The sequence below is a fragment of the Carlito syrichta genome, unplaced genomic scaffold (genome assembly GCF_000164805.1).
Source record: "Carlito syrichta isolate Samal-C Ts95f unplaced genomic scaffold, Tarsius_syrichta-2.0.1 Scaffold308652, whole genome shotgun sequence".
Taxonomy (NCBI): Eukaryota; Metazoa; Chordata; class Mammalia; order Primates; family Tarsiidae; genus Carlito; species Carlito syrichta.
This window is the reverse complement of record NW_007252748.1, coordinates 233,331-253,150: the sequence shown is the minus strand read 5'-3', so window position 1 is coordinate 253,150 and position 19,820 is coordinate 233,331. Positions and strand designations below refer to the sequence as shown.

At 41.1% G+C, this 19,820-nt stretch overlaps 1 protein-coding gene across 5 annotated transcripts in view; it reads left to right on the top strand.

Annotated features, from left to right (window-relative positions):
• NOL10 (nucleolar protein 10) overlaps positions 1-19,820 on the top strand; it is a 128,392-nt gene that overhangs the window by 50,942 nt on the left and 57,630 nt on the right. For 4 of the 5 annotated variants that reach the window (XM_021716271.1, XM_021716272.1, XM_008065536.1 and 1 more), the window contains one exon: positions 7,006-7,058. The exons of the other annotated variant lie outside the window; for it this stretch is intronic. In XM_021716271.1, coding sequence (XP_021571946.1) covers positions 7,006-7,058 — 53 coding nt within the window. The remainder of the gene's footprint in view (positions 1-7,005; positions 7,059-19,820) is intronic. 5 annotated transcript variants of the gene reach the window in all.

The window sequence follows — 19,820 nt, the reverse complement described above, 5'->3', positions numbered from 1 at the left end:
TAAAGTGGACTTGAGAGGCTGCTGATAATTCCACCACATATCTCCCAGGAATACTGATTTTACTTTTTCTACTGGTTCTTCTCCCCCACCCCCCACAGAGTCTCCGTGTTGCCCAGGCAGGAGTGCAGTTACTATTCACAGGTGCATAGTTCACTATAGCCTCAAACTGCTGGGCTCAAGTGATCCTCCAGCCTCAGCCTCTTGGGTAGTTGGAACTGCAAGGCATATACTACCATAGTGGGCTCTACTTTGGGTCTGAAAATTAAATTTTAAGTGATTACATTCTAGTGTTAAAAATAATGCATGCTTTTTAATGAAAATTTTAAATGTTTATCTCTGGAAAAATATCTAGAACATTTGTTTAATGAATATTATTATGTTTATGACATTTTAATATAGAAGCATTTGTAGTATAATACTTTTAATAATTAAAGTACACTTAATAAAGTAATATTTGTGAAAAAAATATTTGGCAATTTGGGCAGAAAACATTCTTATTGAAAGCATTTAACAGATCAGTTGGCAGACTGACCAATGGGCCCAATCCAGCTCACTACATTTTTGTTACCGTCTGTGAGCTAAGAATGAGTTTTATATTTTATTATTTATTTATTATTTTTTGTGTGTTGGCATTTTAAATTTTTTGTAGAGATGAAATCTTGCTGTGTTGCTCAGGCTATTCTTGAACTCATGGGCTCAAGCAATCCTCCTACCTTGGCCACCCAAAGTACTGGGACTATAGCATGAACCATTGTGCCTGGCTGAGTTTCACATTTTAAAATGATTCAGAGAAAGTCAAAAGAAGAATATTTTGTGACATGTGGAAATTATATGAAACTGAAATTTCAGTGTCCTCTAGTATAAAGTTCTGTGTGAGCACAGCCACGCTCCTCCATTTATGCATTGTTCGTGTGACTTTTGCAGCACTACGGCAGAGGTGAGTAGTTGTAACATATACCAGGTGGCCTGCAAAGCCTAAAATATTTGCTACCTGGGCTTGGACAGAGACAGGTTGCTGACCGTTGGTCTGTATTACTAATGTTATAAACAAGAAACGTCACTTTATCATCTATATTTATTATGAAAAATTTCAGACACCCAGAAAAGTTGAAAAAGTAGGAGAGTGAACATCTTTTATCCTCTACTTTTGGATTCAGTATTTGTTAGTCTTTCTCTGTATTTGCTTTCTCTCTTTGCGTGTATGATTGTTTTGGCTTCTTTATGGAGTCATTTGAAAGCCAGCTACACCGAAGGTGGCATTTATCTCTTGAGAGTAAAAACATCCCTCTCTTAACCAAAGTACCATTATTGCACCTAATAAAAATGGCAATCCATTTGTAATATTATCTTATATCCAGCCTGGGTAACACAGCAAGGCCCTGTCTACAAAAAAAATTAGCTAGGTAGGGTGGTGTGTGTCCATAGTTCTAGCTGCTTGGGAGGCTGAGGTGGGAGCATCATTTGAAGCCAGGAGTTTGAGACCAGCCTGGACAACATAGCAAGACATCATTTCCACAAAAACATGTTTAAAAATTAGCTGGACATGGTGGCATGTGCCTGTAGTCCCAGCTACTCATGAGGCTGAGGTGGGAAGATCACTTGATCCCAGGGGTTTGAAGCTACAGTGAGTTATGATGACACCACTGCCCTCCAGCCTGTGTAACAGAGCAGGACCCCATCTGGAAAGAAAAAAGAGGGCGAGAGAGCAAGCACTGTACGACAAGCACCTTGCCTCTTTGTAGCTCGGATCTGAGCGTGTTGAGAGTCGTGTTTTCCTTGCTTTCCCACATCTGTTTTCATCAACTCCACTCTTTACGTTTTGTGCGTATTCATTTTAGAAAAGCTAAAACCGTCTTCTTCTCATTTACTCATTTTGGAGTAATTAAAAGCCAAATCATAATTGTTTTGTAATATTTTTCCTTTTTTTGGAGTCAGAGCCTCACTTTGTCACCCATGCTGGAGTGGCATGATCGTGGCCGCTGCAACCTTCTAAGTAGCTGGAACCACAAAAGTACACCACCAAACCCGGCTAATTTATTGTGGAGATGAGGTCTCACCCAAGTTGTCCAGGCTGATCTCAAACTCCTGGAATCAGACAGTTCTCTAACTTGGCCTCCCAAAGTGCTAGGATTACAGGTGTGAGCCGTCACGCCTGACTGTAACGTTTTTCTAATATGAAGACTGCTCAGAAGATTGAGAAATGGTTCTGTCTTCCCGGCTCATTTTGTAGTCTTACTCCTGTTCCTCATGCCGCCACGAGTTCTTCATCTGAGCAGGGAGTACTGCTCTGTGTGGCTTGGGTGCCTAGAGAGGCTTTGGTGTGCATCAGATTCACAGCACAGGGAGTTTGTCTGGCTTATGTATGTCTGAGTCCCACTTCAGACCTGTGCGATAGGATCAGTGGTTTCAGAACCGGGGGGAGGGAGAAAAGAAGATGATCACTGGGCTCCAGAAGGACCTAACTAGTAATGATGGAAAGTGTCCAACCTCAGCTTTTCCACCTTCCTTACAGGGTGCTTGGAGGCTGCCTGTGCTGTTCAGTGTGAAGTAGCCTTTTGTTCTCTGTTAGCACCCTCTAAATACATGGGACATAACTGCTGGGGTCATCTGTAAATATCCTTGCTGCCCTGCAGAGTGAACTCACATGCTCGCTACTTCTCTCAGAAGTCCTGCATAGGGAAGGACATCCCCACCAGGCCCCTCTGGCACCATTCTCTGTCCACAGCCTGTCTCCTGAGCTGTTCAACACAGTGACCGATGCCGTGTGTTTTAGTGCAGCGCTTCTTGAATGTGTCTGGTGAAGGACCAGGATTTTCTTTTGTTTTTTCTTTGTTATCAAATTTCTGATTCAAGCCGGGCACGGTGGCTCAAGCCTGTAGGCCCAGCACTTTGAGAGGCCGAGGTGAGAGGATTGCCTGAGCCCAGGGGATCAAGACCAACCTGGGCAACTTGGTGAGACCTTGTCTCTACAACATATCAAAAAATTAGCCAGATGTGACGCACCTGTGGTTCTGGCTACTTGAAAGGCTGAGGCAGAAGGATTGCCCGAGCTCAGTTGGTCGATGCTGGAGTGGCTGTGAGCATGCCACTACACTCCATCCTGGGCAGTGGAGTGAGACTCTGACTAAAAAAAAAAATTCCGATTTATTGCAGATTGATGCTTTTGTAAAATATAATGCAAATGAATTACTAGAAAAATGGTCACACATTTGCAGTTCACTGTTGTGTCTAATTGCTACACAGGTTTCTAAATGCTTCCTTTCAATTTCTACACTTATTTCCCGGCCTGGTAACCGTTTACAGACTGACCCTGGGAACACATTTGAGTAATACTGTTGTAGGGACCTTGTTCTGATTTTGTCTTGTGAGCTGCAGTGAGCTCTTTAGCCCCTGAAACACATGCACATTCACACAGATATGTCCATGTTTCTTGCGAGGACAGTTTCATTGAATTCTCTCTCACTGTGTTATTACACTCCACAGTGTACTATGTACTCTACACAGTAGAGCACGATTTCATATTGGAGGCGTGTTCTTCTGACTTTAGATGTTGATATCATCTTTGTTTATTATAGAAACAGTTTTAAAAATTTAAAGGTAAAAACCATCCATGATGCCACAATCTCTTCACAAATACCATTACTGTTTTCATTAGAAAAATTCTTGTTGTATTAATCCTGTGTTCATATGTTTTAAGTTGTCCTGTCATTATGCATGCAATTGCCTTTTGCTTTCTAACTTGACATTATATTAAAAACATTTCATGTTGTCATGTGGCATTCGTGCTGGCCCTTTTGAATGGCTTATTATTTGATTGTACAAGCAGTCTTTTAGTTTTACCTTAGTTGCTATTGGAACATTCCAGGGCTTTGGAGTTGGCAGACTGTCCCCTGCTCTTCTTAACTAGTGTGTAGGGTCCCTGAGCAAGTGAGGAGACTCGCTGAGGAGGTGAACTATGAGGCACAGTGCTCACACACACAGCTCTTCTCTTGCCGTGATCGTCTCCATTTCTGCTGAACTACGTTTTTCACTCGTTTGATTTTTCTGCCTCTACTTGTTAGAAACTTCTAGTATTCTTTGGCTTTGTGAGGTTATTGTTCTCATTTATATTTGCTCTCAGCCCTACTTTAGTTTGGTAGTAGACCAGCTTGTTTTATTACCCTTGTAGGGCCAAGTGAACTCTTACTCCATTGTAGAAAACTGTGAACTGCGTCCAGTCTGAATGCTTCCGTGTGATTAGATTAGAGCCCTTTCTAGGGTTGGTTTGGTAATTGTGTTTCCTTGTGGAATGTTCATTGTTTAATGATGGGTGCTTAAGGTTGAGCCGGTGGTGACAGACTTAGGGGAGGTCTTTGGCAGGACTTCCTTTTTGGTTATAGTATGTCAGTTTTCTCCCGGAACTTCTTTTTTTTTTTTTTTTTGAGTTGGAGTCTCACTCCGTTGCCGAGACTGGAGTGCGGTGCCACACTCATGGCCACCTCAGCGTCGACCTGCTGGGCTCAGGTAATCCTTCTGCCTCAGCCTTCCTAGTAGCCGGAACAACTGGCGTGCACTACCACTCCCGGCTTATTTTTTTGTTTTTTGTAGAGATGAGATCTCGCCAAGTTGCGCAGAGTGTTCTCGAGCCCCTGGGCTCAGGCAGTCCCCTCACCTCGTCCTCCCAAAGTGCTGGGATTAACTGTGCCCCCGGCCCAGAGCTTCTTCTTTAATAAATCCTAAAGGCTCTTGGAGAATTTTTGACAGTGCTGTTAGTGGAGACCTGGGAAGCACAGTTAGTCGAGGCTGTTTCCTCCCATGCTGACTTCAGTGAACATTCTGTTTCCAGGGCCAGAAAAAATGCTGAGGTAAAGATTTTACAGGGCTTACAAACTATAAAATAGCTCTGATTTTTGTTTGCTTAATTTACACATTAGTCGTACTTTTCTAGACTTTATTAAGTACTTTTAGATGTTTTTATGGTGTGTGTGTGTGCATTTTTGGAGACCCATTGGTCCTAGTTCGGTGCTAGTTCACACTTTTGGGTTATGGGCAAGATGTGGTTTGCTGAGATATCATTGGGTGCCTGCCTTCTGCTTGAGTGGTATGTTGACTTCATTCACTCAGTATTTCATTTATGTGCTAGCATCAGATATCACTTTTACAAGCTTCTGTATTAACAGAAGGAAGGGCAGCAAAAAAATATTTTTAAAAACAGAGTGAAATCTTTCCTTAACATTTGGTACACTTACTTATGATTATGTGATCTGGTAATCTAAATAATCTTCCTTCTGTGGGATCCTCTATTGTATTTTGCAAATAGGTTTTTAAAATGAACATTATTTGGTTTATCTGTAAAAGTATTTGAAAAGGAGCTTTTTTTTTTTTTTTTTTAAATGTCGGATTCTCACTCTGTTGCCCAGCCTGGGGTGCAGTGGCATGTTCACGGCTACTGCAGTCTAGACCTGCTGGCTCAGGCAGTCCTTCTGCCTAAGTTTTCCAAGTAGCTAGAACTACAGGCATGCGCCACCATGCCTGACTACTCTTTTAAAATGTATTTATTATAAAGATCAGCCCAGGCTGGTCTTGAACCTCTGGGTTCAGGCTTTCCTCTCACCTCTGCCTCCCAAAGTGCTGAGATTACAGGTATGAGCTATGGCACCCAGCAAAAGCAAGAGCTCTTGAGTTTGACTTTCAGCTGTAACATTCCCTTGCTGGTGACTGGGGCATAAGTCCTTTCCCTTTGAGCTTTATTATTTTGGTCAGTAAAATAGGGAAGATGATATTTCTTATTTTAGAGGGTTGTTGCAGGTTCACTAAGATAACATGTGTGGAAGTATTATGGACTGACCAGCTGTTTGCTGATTTCAGCTTTTTTTTAATTTTTTATTTTTTTGAGTTGGAGTCTCACTCTGTTGCCCAGCCTGGAGTGCAGTGGCATGCTCACGGCCACCCCAGCATCAACCTCCTGGGCTCCGGCGATCCTTCTGCCTCAGTCTTCCAAGTAGCCAGAACGCCAAGCACGTGCTACCACACCCAGCTAATTTTTAATTTATTGTAGAGACACGGGCTCAGGCAATACCCCCACCTTGGCCTCCCAAAGTTCTGGGATTACAGGCTGAGCCACCTAGCCCGGGCTAGCTTTTTTTTTCAGGTACAGCCATCTGGAGCAGAGGCGAGGAGGAGTTCTGGCAGTTGCATGTTGCCATGTTGGGGCTGCTTCAAAAAACTTTTTGGTTGTAAGAGTGGCAGGGAAAAGAGAAAGAAACTGAGACATCTGAATACTAAAGAACAGTGAATTTCTAGATTTCTGTTGCTCTTGAGGTTATAGGGAGTCCTTTCTTGAATGCTGGAAAGTTGTCCCTTTCTTCTGTTTTGCTTTCTCATATGCTGATCCTAAGGAGGCTCAATTAACTACCTTGTTGGTCAGACTGTTAAAATTCCCTTGTGAGGGAGAGACTGTAGCATGTATGGTCAGGGCTGCAGGTCTTTCTGGAGTCACTCCACACATCATTCCCTTTAGTCATTTTGTTTTCCAGTCAGGTATGAAGTTTAATGCAAAAGTTGGGAATTTGCTGTGACATTTTGTGGGGATACTTTATTTTGATTTTCTGCTTCCTGATTAACATAAGGAAGACTTTTGTCTTAATTTCCTCATTGTTATTCTAATAAATAGTGCACGAAAACTACATTTTATCTGTGTGTCTGAAACCTAAAACTTTACTTCTAGAAATGGTAGTAAACTTAATATAGAACTGAGCACCTTTGGTGGGAACCATTTGTTCACTTAACTAGGATAACCTGAGCATTTCACAGGTGGGGAGGTTGGCCTTGTGATTGCTCCACGTCCCCCATTTAGGAGAGTCGGGTACCCAAGCCTAGAACCTGCCTTCTTGGGCGCCCAGCTTCCAGGCTCAGTTCTTCTGCTGGACTCCGTGTACTGGGCACCCTGAGAATTTCAGAATGTAAAACAAATAAGAAAGGGTGTTTTCTTTTTCTGTTTACCCTTTCTGTTGTGCTTATTTTTAGGAATGCTGCTTACTGCCAATGAAACCCCCAAGATGGGCATCTATTACATTCCGGTAAGTGATACAAATAAGAGTTACAGTAAGAACAGGGCAGGCAAAATTACTTTGTTTTTAAACTGAATGTGTTGAGGAACTTTGGGTCTACATGTGGCTACATAAATTATACACAGTGGACTCACCTGTAGGTTGAGGTTACTTCCTAGATCCAGTCGTCGTGCTTGAACATTAGTTTATGAGAAACTATTTATTATCATGTTAAAATAGACATTAGAAATTAGTATTTATTTTTTCAGATTTTCATTTGTTTTTTGTTTCCAAATATTTTAGAATCTTAAACTTTTAGCTATTAGCTATCAAAAAGTCTAATTCAAAAATAAAAGTCTAGAACTCTTCCAGTCATCTAACTGTAGTTTATTTCTTTTAAAAATAAGTTATATATAAAAGAGAGTATCCTAGATCAACCTGATACGGGTAACATGTAGTTTACGATCTATTCTTTTTTTTTCCCCTTCATAGAGAATTTTTCTCTTATATAGCCAGAAGTTTCCCCACCTTTACCTTTTAGTTTATGGTAGGAAAGAAATGTAGGGAAATACAAGTCCTGAGCAGAAATACATAGTGTGAAGTTGGCACTAGATTACTTTATAGCCAACAAACATCTCCCTTATCTGAGATTTGGAGAGAAGAGAGTCGGGCGAGGGAGGCTGAAGATCAGAACTTAAAGGAGGTGAAAACTCTCCATAGCTACTGTCAGCCTCCTGTTATGAAATTTCTTCCTATTTATGATGGTTCTTTTGAAATAGCTTAACTATGAGTGTATTTCTCAAGAAGGGATTCTGCTTGGTGTTGACTGTGGTTTCAGGAAACTGATAGGTTGTTGAAAGCACTTTGAGATACTACTTATGCTTGGCAGTGAAATGAAGGCCATTCAAACAGAAAGCATTTTAGTTTTCTTCTTTTCTTTTTTTTGAGTTGGAATCTCACTCTGTCACCCAGACTGGAGTGCAGTGGCTGCTCCCAGCCACCGCAGCCTCGACCTGCTGGGCTCCAGTGATCCTTGACCCGCTGGGCTCCAGTGGAAGGCCTCAGCCTTCTAAGTAGCTGGAACTACAGGCGTGCGCTACCACTGGTCGCCCAGCTAATTTTTTGATTTTTATTGTAGAGATGGGGTCTCGCCAAGTTGCCCGGGCAGGTCTCGAACCCGCAGGCTCAGGCAATCCACTCACCTTGGCCTCCCAAAGCGTGGGATTACAGGCTGAGCTACCGAGCCCGGCTGCATTTTAGTTTTCATAAGTTGTCATTTGTTTCTTTCCCTCTGGACTTGCACAGATACTGCTTTCATATTTCTGTCAGTCGTTTTTCCTTGTAGTTCTTTGTTTAGTAAGTATCACGAGTTGTGTCAACTGTGTGCCAGGAACTATGCTGTCTGCTGGTAATGTAACGGTGTCTACGGTACTGCCCTTGCCTTGAAGACTTACTGTTTGGGAATAAAACAACAAAATGGGCAATTTCTTTTTCTTTTTCTTTTTTAGCAGGGTTTATTGAGTGTACAGAAAAGCTCCCACTGTGGGAGGGGACCTGAGGGGGCTTCAGTTCAGTGCAATAAGTGCTATAACAAGATACTTTGAGAACACTTAGAAGGATAGACCCTGTGCCCATGGTAGGCCAGGAGCTCATGGGAGATACGATGGGCACTCAGAAAACTTCCCAGAGGGAGTAACTTTCAGGAAGGGACCTGACGATGGTTGTGTATACTGGATGAAGGGGTGGTATGGAGTGGAGTGCAGAATGGAAGAAGGGTCTTGACCAGGGATCCTCAAACTTTTAAAACAGGGGGCCAGTTCGCTGTCCCTCAGACCGTTGGAGGGGCGGACTATAGTTTAAAAAAAAAAAAAAGGAATTTGTTTTTAGTTTTTTTTTTTTAAACTACAGTCCGCCCTTCCAGCGGTCTGAGGGACAGCGAACTGGCCCCCTGTTTTAAAAGTTTGAGGACCTCTGGTCTTGACAGTGGAGGGAATAGTATGTGCAGAGCTCAGGGAGAAAGTAACTCATGTGGCTAAGGTTAGGGACAGGGAGGTTAGGAGCCAGTTTAGGAGGGGTCTTGTGAGCCAGATGTGGGAATGTTAAACAGGGGAGCCTGGCAGAGCTGTCAGCAGGGGAGTGATAGGATCAGATTTGCACTTTGGAAAGATTACTTTGGCTGCCACAGGAGAATGGATTAGATAAGATCGAATCTGGAAGCAAAAAGCACAGGTTGTGGCAACCTACAGGAGAGATGATGGTACCTGCCTTACGTGTGTAGGGCCTGCCTTTCCAGTAGTTGTGGCTTTTTGGGATTCTGGGGTAATTTGAGAGACATCTAATCTGGCAGGCAGTCATTTCCGTGGGTTCTTTATTCTCACGTTGTGTAATGGCATGTCTCACAGGTGTTCATTGATGAAGACTTGTATAGATCCCAAAGATGCCTTTCCTCAGACCATTGTTACGTAGCCTTCTCCCAGTTTTCACCCCTTTGAGAAACATTGTCAAGAGGGGCAGAGTAAATGAGCTTGTCCCTAACCTTTACGTCATGGAAGAGGTCTGTTCATCTTCCTCTCTGAGGTGCCTGCTGTGTTTCGGTCTTCGGCAACTGCCTCTCAGTGCCTTGGAATCTCAGATCCCTTCCCCATATCAAAAATAGAATCAACTAGTGGGAGGTGACAAGCACTCTCAGACAGCATGGAGAGCTGCATCTGGAGGCCAGCTTAATAGGAAGAGATGAAGGCTGGAGAGCCTCACGTGTAGGCGGGGTGGGAGCAGTTCTGAATGAAGACTGTTGCAGTGAGACCTTCTTATGGGCTTGTATGAAGATACTGGCAGTGGGGCTAGAGTGGGAAGGATTGCTATGGATGAAAGAGACACTTGAACTTGATGGATGTGGGGAGTAAGGAAGAGGAAAGAACTAAGCATGACTCCCTGGTTTCTGCTTTGGCAAAGGTGTGGCTGACAGTGTCACTCTGAGTTCAGGAAGAGGTGGGAGAATATTAAAAATTATTTTCCCTTTGATATTTTCTATATTTTATAAAAATTTAAAGAAACCTTTTAGGCCATGCTCGGTGGCTCAGTCTGTAATCCCAATACTTTGGGAGGCCAAGGCAAGTGGATTGCCTGAGCCCACGGATTCGAGACCAGCCCGGGCAACTTGGTGAGACTTCGTCTCTATAGTAAGTCAAAAAATTAGCTGGGTGTTGTTCCGGCTATTTGGAAAGCTGAGGCAGAAGGATCACCGGAGCCCAGCAGGTCGACGCTGGGGTGTCCGTGAGCATGCCACTGCACTCCAGCCTGGGCGATGGAGTGAGACTCCAACTCAAAAAAAAAGAAAACTTTTAAAGAAATAACAAAACAGGTTTTTTGATTATGCAGACAATGTATGTTTATTTCTATTTATTCTAAGTGTGTTACAAAGTATAAGAAATTAAAAACCACCTACCCCCTCTTGATAATATCTTTTGTTAATATTTCGATTTATTGTATTTTAGTTATATTTATAATGCTATGTTTGTGAAGTAATATTTTATATACAAATTGGTTCCTGGTTTCTCTAGTTAACCTTAGAAATATTAACTCCAAAGTACTAAAATTACCTAAACATTTTTAGTTATTTCCTTTATATGTGGGTAGGGACCGAAAAAACTCCAGAACTTATTTATAAAAAATTGTTTATTTATTCTTACATGCTTAAATGTCAGTCACCTTCAAAGTACTCTCTGTTTAATGCAGTACATTTATTGAGATGTTTTTTCACTGCTCCAAACAGTTTTTGAGCTCATCAGTTTGGTGCTTTTTAGTGCTTCTGCCTTTTTTGGTTTCACCTCTTCCACATTGGCAAAATATTTCCCTTTGAGGACTTTTTTCATCAGGAAAACAGAAAAAAATGTTGCTGGGGTGAGATCGGGTGAATTGGGAGGATGGTGCAGAGGAGTCATGCCATTTTTTGGTCAAAAACAACACTCAGCTTGGTGTGGGCAGGTTATTCTTGTAAATCACCCATCATAAAATGGGAAAACGCGTTGAAAGAATCTCCAAAAAGTCACGGAATCCTCTCACAGCCTCTCACAAGAACACTAGCTGGTACGCTGACACTGATGGGTTCCTAGAACACGTTGTACTTAGGTAGGGAAGCCTGTATTACCAGGGGCCCACCCTCCAAAAGATAATTTTGTGTTTTAGGGGATTCCATTCGTATTTTATTGTTTGGCTCATGATATTATATTATCTTAGAACTGTAGGAGACCCATTATTTACTTTTGATTCTCTGGATCTATTTGCCAGCGTGGGCTTTTTTGTTCCAAGCAACGAGGACTTTAATTCCCGTGAGAGGGGCCAGGTGATAGCCAGGTGGTGAGAAATTACTTTCAAATATTAGCTTATCTTATAAGACCTTTTTTAGTTTCAACTTTATACCCAAGGTTTAGCAGAAAGCTGTGAAACAAATCCATAGTACCTCTCCCTAGTGACTGCATGTAAGGACAGTATGAGCAGAAGTTATTCTTGCGAAGCTCAGCATTATGCTAAAACTTGTACTTTAGTGTTCCGTCCTGACCTACCTTTCTGCCCTGCTGCTTTCGCAGTGAGTTATGTTTTATGGCACCACTTGTCTTTACTTGGAAGCTGCTCTTTGTAATACTTTTTCAAAGAAAAGAGAGAGCCCGGGGGTCTGAAAGCCTGCCATTTTTCCTAAGATTTTATCAAACTTACCAAGCTGACATCTGGCACAAGTTTTCATTTGAGGCCGGTAGAACCCAAGAAGGATGAGAACATGTGGTCTGTGCCAAGTTTAGGAGATCTGAACTGTGATTTGTATTAACTTCTTATAAATCAGGTATGAAAACTCTTTTTTCCCGTTTTGTGGGACTGTGCTGAAAATGAAGACAGCTTAGTGTTCTTTTAGCTTGTTAATTTTTGCCTTTCTATCTGATCCCACCTTTCTTGAACACTTTAAATCTCTGTAAACTAATGCAGTTCCTGATTTATGCCATTCTGCCACTTAGACATCTCTGTAGCTAATAGTCCTTGGAGACCAAATGACTTTGTCCAGCCCTTGTCCCGTTTTCTCAGTTCTTTCCTTTTTTTCCCTCTCAGAGATCAGGCTCTATTGGTTTGTTTGTTTCAGGGTCTAATTCATCTGCTGCTTCAGGGACTCATGCCAGGAATAGTTTTTCAAGTTTAGTTTTCCTCTGAAACGTAATTTAATTTAGGCTAGTTCTTTATAATCAGCACCCTTGGCAACTCTGTAGACTCCAGAGGGAATCCAAGTACCCTATGGTGCCCAATCCTAGCCAGCGCGGTGCGTACCCTTCCCTTGGAAATGATCCTGAGTCCCAAGCGCCCTGGCAGTAGGGGCTCCTGCAGCCACTCCTGCTATGGAGTTAATGGCCTGCGTGCTTGGTAATATGGATGTCTAGACTTGAGGAAAAATAGAGGATGAAAATATCTAAGAAGGTATTTGATTCAGAAGAATAAAAGTAATTAAGTTACTTAAGGGTGTTCATTTTGTTTTTTTAAAGCTGCTATAAAGATTGTATACAGTGTTGCTGCACCCAACTTCCAACACTGGTAATTAGGTGTTTTATTTTAAAACATTTTCTTGGGGAATAGCTCATATTATTTCTATTACAGTGTTTTGATTGTTTAAAATAAACAAAAACACACTTATTGAGTATTTAAACATTTACTATTTAATTTAAAATTTGGAAAGTACTCTTGGAGCCTGCAGAGTTAAAAACATGAAGGATTATCTCTAACCTGCACTAGTGCTTCTGTTTCTATTAGGAAATAGCACTTGAAGTCATCCATCATAGTTCATAAAACCCACAAAACCGTTTTGCACATAGAGAGGACTATGTGTTTAGAAGCATAAGACCTCAAGAATACTTGCTTCACTTACTTATACAACACATAGTACATCTTCACAAAGGCATGCAAAGCCAAAGGAAATGCACGGAAGTTTTAGTAGCCAAATTTTGTAGGATGTACCAAAATGTTTGGTCTAGTGAATGTCTTTAAGTGTCTTAGCTGCAGTGTATTATCACACTCACTCCAAAAGGTTTATGACAGTCAAGGTCTTCTGATACTATTGCGGGTTCATTTGCTTATATCACTGGTTTAGGACAAACATCTGTGCTGCCATACCTGTAGAGACAACAGGTCAGTAAGTGCTACATATTTTGGCAGTGACCAGGAAGACACTTTTGAAATAACTTAATTGTAGCTGGGTGCAATGGCTCACACAGGTAATCCCAGCACTTTGGGAGGCCAAAGTGACAGGATTGCCTGAGCCCAGGAGTTCAAGACCAGCCTGGGCAACATAGTGAGACCTTGTCGCTACAAAAAATAATAAAAATTAGCTGGGCATGGTGGTGTGCGCCTGAAGTCCCAGCTGTTCACAAGGCTGAAGTAAAAGGATCACTTGAACCCAGGAGGTCAAGGCTATGGTGAGCCGTGATACTGCCACTGCACTCTAGCCTATTGAGTGAGGCACGGACTCAAAAATAAACATAAAAATAAAATAAAAAATAAACTGTGAAATAATTTTAGCATTTGGAAGTCAGTTTTAGAGAAGTGGCATGAAAAATTTTGTGGCAAATATGTAGATATTTGCAATCTGGCAGATTCTCAATAAGGAAATAAAAATAGATTTTTGTAGTCTTTCCATCAGTATTTTTCCTCTAAGATTCTATCAGTATTTTTTCTCTAAGGGCTTTTGTGACAAAAACAGAAATTTAGGTGCAAATCTGTGTGAATTGAACTTGTTGGTCTAGTTCTAAACTCAACAACTATGTCAGATTGTTCATTATACAGGTTTTTATGGATTCTTTATCATCCCTATGTGGCCTTCTTCATAGATAGCATCTTTTTCAAGTTCAATGTTTGAAATATTATTGCACTGGTGTGTTTTGACTTAATTTTCTAAAGTTTGAGAAGGCAGCCTTACTCCTTACCTTCAATAAGAAGATACCACATTTTATCAACTATCCAAATTATATGTTGTTTTTGTTTAATGTTAATGTTAGTGGTCTGAAATTCCTAGGTGGGTGAGTTCTTTGCTCTTTTGTCTATTAATATGTGTATTTTATCTTTTTCTGTATTGTGCAAGTAGATGTAGGAGACCAGTAGATGTAGGAGACCTTTTAAAAGAACCCTAGCTGGTACTCTGATGCTGATGGATTGGATGTATTGAGTACTGTGTTAGGCTACAGGAATACGTTGGTGAATGAAACAGTCTTAATCCCTGCCCTTGTGAGTGTATGGTCTAGAAGAGAGTCTACAACTGCTGGGAAGGAAGGCACTAGAGTTCAGTGACTGGGAAAATGTTTTCCTAAGCATTTTCCCAAGTCAAGGTTCAGATACTTTGTATCAGTCTCTTTTTTATATAGATATTTTATCAGTCTCATTATATGTAGATATTACATATAGATTTCTAAAAAAACTCCCCCACTTTAATTTTAAAGTTTAGGGTTAGAGACTTGGTTTTCTCTTTGTCATATGATCATAGCACATACCTGGGGCAAAATGGTGAATGACCGTATTTATCCTACAATCCTTCCACAAACAAAGAGACTACGCTGAGAGAATGTTGGCCAACAAAGAAGGTACAGATTGAGTATCTAAAATCTGAAATTCAGAATGCCCCCAAAATTAGCCAGGCATGGTAGTGCACACCTATAGTTTCTGCTACATGGAAGGCTAAGGTGGAAGGATCGCCTGAACTCAGCAGTTTGAGGCTATAGTGGTCAGGAGTGTGCCTCTGCGCTCCAGACTGGGTGACAGAGTGAGACTCCAACTCAAAAAAGAAAAAATGCTCCAAAATTTAAAACTTTTTGAACACTGACATGATACCACAAGTGGAAACTTTCACATATATGTACTTAACACAGACTTTGTTTCATGAAAAAAGTTATTACAAATATAAACTGTAAAATTTTAGGCCAGGTTTGGTGACTCAAGCCTGTAATCCCAGCACTTTGGAAGACTGAGGCAGGAAGATAACTTGAGGCCAGGAGTTTGAGACCAGCCTGGGCAACAAAATGAGACCCTGTCTCTCTAAAAAAATATTAGAAAAATGAAACCAGCATAGTCAGGCGCGCCTGTAGTGCCAGCTACTTAGAGACTGAGGCAGGAGGATCACTTGAGCCCAAGAGTTTAAGGCTGCGGTGAGCCGTGATTGTGCAGCTACACTCCAGCCTAGGCAAGGCAACAAGTGAGACGCCAGCTCAAACACATACACACACATACATACATATATAAAATGACCTTTAGGCTGTTTATATAAGGTTTATACGAAACATAGTTTAATTTCATATTTAGACTTGGTTGCCCAAGAGATCTCATTATGCTTATGCAAATATTCCAAAGCCCATAAAATCCAAAATCCAATACTCTCTGGTCCCAAGAATTTTGAAAAGGGGTACTCGGCCTGTACTGCTTTTCCTAGACAGTCAGTTGTAAACACAGTCAGGTTCCCTTTTCTCCTTTAACGTACATCTCACCTAAAGATCACTGTACTTTATCTCCAAGTAGTATTTATGATCACAGCTGACCAGGTTTCCTCAAAACTGCTCCTAACACCATATTCTCCTGGGTTTCCTTCTGTTCTCTTGTTGACCCTTCTCAGTCTTTGTTGGCTCCTTCTGCGGCTGTGTCCCAAGATGTGGGTGTTGGCTGTCTCCCCTGCCTCTGAGTGTTAGCTAGCTCTGGGGCTTAGTCCTCGTCTCTTCCCTGTTTATATTCTCTTCCTGGGGAGCTCATTTATCCCTAGGCTTTATGTGAAAGCTGTGTGTTGATAACTTCCGATTTCTTTCCCCAGCCTTCCTTCTGAATTATGTACTACCCACTGGTCTACTTGGCTTCTCCAAGTGGATGTTTAATAGAGCATCCTGTTTAATGTGTCTACGCAGAACTTCTGTTCCCAGCTTCCTACCTGCATCCACCTGCCAGGCTCTCCATTTCCTGAAGCTGCTTCCCTCCCTCCCCCCCATTCCCTCAGCTGTCTGGGCACAGGGCACAGGAGCCATCCTTGTTTCTCTCCTCTCCACCTTCTCATCCAGTCCATCAACAAGTCCCCTCGGCTATTTCCATTGTTTGTTCCAGATCCAGCCACTTTTCAGTGGTTTCCTTCCACCTTGCCTCTGGATTACTATGATGGGCTTGTAATTGGTCTTTCTGCTTTTGCTTTTGTCCCTCTTGCAGTCTGTTTTCCATACAACAGCCAGATTGATTTAAAATATAAAAAATCCAAACCAAACGTATATCAGATTATATTACTCTTCTGCTTCAAACCTTCCAGTGGCTCATAATTTTGCTTAGAATCACATTCTAGCTTCTCTCATAGTTGCCTTTCATGATAGACAAGCAGAAAAAGACTAAAGAACCAGATTCTCTGTTTTCTCTGACCCAGCCAAGAATAGATCCCTATACACCACTAATCTGTTTATAGAGAACACAAAACAGTCAGACTGTAAAACCAAATATCTAACCATTTCTGCCATAAATGGGGAATAACATATCAGCTGTATATTATCCAAAACCAAAACACAAAGTTATTAGAGAGGAAATTTAAAATTAGAAAGACAGAGCAGGACACTGGATCGCTTGAGCACAGGAGTTAAAGGCCAGCCTGGGCAGCAGAGTGAGATCTCATCTCAATGAAATAAAAATAGAATTTAAAAATAAATTGCATAAAAATAAAAAAGAGACAGCCAAGTTCTACTGCCCCTTTGAATTCACCCCTGGAAGCCAAGGAAAATGGTGCCTGGATTTAAGTGGCCCAAGTGTGGTGCACTCTGCTGAGGACGTTTTCCTGGCTCTGTCAGGTGAATTCCTTGGGCATCTTAATGAGACCTCCCAAACAGTTAAAAGATAATTTTTCCAAAAAGGTGAAATCATGACTTTCATATAGATATGAAATAAATACGTGTTAAAATTTAATTTAACCCATTAATTAAATGAGGTAACCAGGCACATGTTATAACCAGATCAAAGGGGAAGCCTAAAACTACACAGATTTACATGGAATGAAGTTATATTGAATTTGAGGATGTACAGATGGACACAAAATGGGCTTTTCCAAAGGAATGAAGTGTTAACTGTCCACCAGACAGAATTCATTTGCATGACTGTAGGCAATTATTTTGCATTTGTTTGCATTGCCTACATTTTGCAAAGTTGTTCAATAGATCCCATAGAATCAGAATTAGATAATCTTGCAGGATATGCTCTAGACCAGGGGTTTGATAAGTTCAACACCAGCTGCTTGTTTTTATAAATAAAGTTTTATTGGAACACAGTGCCCCAGTCACTTATGTATTGTCTGTGGCAGCTTTCAGACTATAATGACAAAGTTGAGTAACCATGACAGAGACTTTATGACCTGCAAGTCTAAAATATTTTCCCTACATTTAATTCTTTGTCTATATCTTTCCCCCATTATAATATAATTCATGGATGTAGGAGCAATAGTTTGTCTTTTTCTTTGTTATATCCCCAGCATTTAAAGCAGTGCCCAACACACGGTAGACACTCACTTAATAGGTGCTGAAAAATTAATGAGCAGAAATGTGTGGGAGTTAACCTGATTACTGTAATTTGAGGAGGCTTAGGCAATGGTTGTACACTTTGACAATGACTGGTTTGCAAGCTTTTTTTTTTTAAAGTGGGGTCTCACTCTTGCCCAGACTGGAATGCAAGGGCATGATCATTCCGCCTGCAATGCTTTTTAACTGTCCTTATACCAGATTGGAATTTTACATTTTCCCTTTTTTGCTACCAGTATTGAAATACAAAAGCGGAGAACATGGTTTATGAGTGCCAGAATATAAGTTTTATACAGTAGGATTAATATCAGTTCCTTGGCTCTTAGGATGCCTTCTAATCAGCCAGATTAGAATCTTGGTATGACACAATAGTGTGTTTGGGATTACTGACAGATTTCAAAAGTAATGCCTTGTCCAAAAGATTCAGTAGTGATTCTGTTAAGACAATAGATTAATTAAACTCTTTCCTAGAAAAATACAAAAGGAGGGCTGGATGCAGTGGCTCATGCTTGTAATCCCAGCATTTTGGGAGGCCAAGATGGGAGGATTGCTTAAGGCCAGGAGTTCAAAAACAGACTGGGCAGCATAGTGAAACCCTGCCTCTACAAAAAATTTTAAAAATTAGCCAGGTAGCTGGGACTACAGAGTGTGTCTTGTAGTCCCAGCTACTTGGGAGGCTGCAGCAGGAGGATTGCTTGAGTTCAGACATTCAAGGCTACAGTGAGCTATGATTGTGCCACTGCACTCCAGCCTGGGAGGCAGAGCAAGATCCTGTATCTACCAAAAAAAAAAAAAAGAATGCAAGGGTGTTTAGCTTTTGTTGTAGCTTTTTTGGAACTTATGCAAAAGTTGGCTGTATGTCTAGATTACAACAGATTTATCTGGCTTAGAGATTGGAGATAACTTCTTTTATTTCTCTTCCTGTGCTTTTAACTGGAGTTGCTGGAAGTGCTTTGCCCTAAGATTTGGGTTTGAATCTGAACCATGCTCCGTCTAGTTGATCTATTTCAATTCAAAGCCAACAGATGCTTATTTATGTTCATTAATTTCATATTTTGGAGAAGTCCCCAAGGAGAGATATCTTTGGTCTATTAGTATATGTTGGAATGGTCTTGAATAATCCATGTCAAATGCTAAAAATGATAGATCACGTTATTAACTAAAATACTCATTTAAGCAGGGAGCTATTAGACATAGTGACAGAAGTAATTTTGGTAGACACTACTGTTTTGTAGTACCAGTAGTAACATATTCTCTTAGTTTGCAAAGGTAGTGCCAGATAAAAAGAAAACTGTCCCCTGAGGAATTTGCCAGCAAGTAAAGTATGTGCTAACTGGACAAGTTGCTGAAATCTTGTCCACACTGAAGGATTTTTCGGTGTGCTCTCAAGGAAGTTGGAAGCTTTGGGCATAGATGGGAAGAACTAGAAGGGATCCTCGAGATCATCCAATGCAGCCTTTAACTTACAGCTGAGAAATTAAGCTATTATTGTTCAAGGTCAGTGACAAGTTAGAGACAGAGTTGGATCCAAAAGGCATTTTTCATTCCACATCACATAATAGAAAGAACTTAAACTTAGGAATTGGTTGGGCCAAAGTTTGAATACCAGCTTTGATGCTTAAGAATTTTGTGACCTTGAATGAGTTACTTATTTCCTCTGCGCCCTAGCTTCTTAAACAACAAAAGAATGATATTGTAAGGCAGTTGTACGGAATGGGCATACTTATGCAGTCATTTCTCATGTTCAATGAATTTCTTGCAGTGAGCATAATTCAGAAGGGTTCAGTGGCAAAGAGTATTTGGATAAAAATTATGACATTGTGTGGGCACAGACTTTTAGGAGGAATCATGTTAAGCATAATAAAGATATACATTGAAACAGTTGTGACAAAATCCTAAATGTGAGCAAGGAAAATGATTTTGGACACATGATTTGAAGTTGTTCAGTATTAGGTCAGTGGGCTGCTGCTGTCGGAATGGCAAAGACTTGCACAGAAATTAGATTAGGAAAGACAGTTTATTTAGAAAGTAGATTAGAGGGTGGATCCACCTCCCCAAGACTGGAGAGGGGTCCAGAGCTTAAAGAAAGCAAAGCGGTGAGTGCTTGAGACTAAGGGCTTTTTCAGACTTCTTTTGGGGAGCAGGACAGGCAAGCATTCACAGGAGCTGACGTCAAGGTGGTAGGGTCTTGTTTCTCTGACGACTGGATGGATGAGTGGGTCAGTCACATAGATGAGTAGGGCAG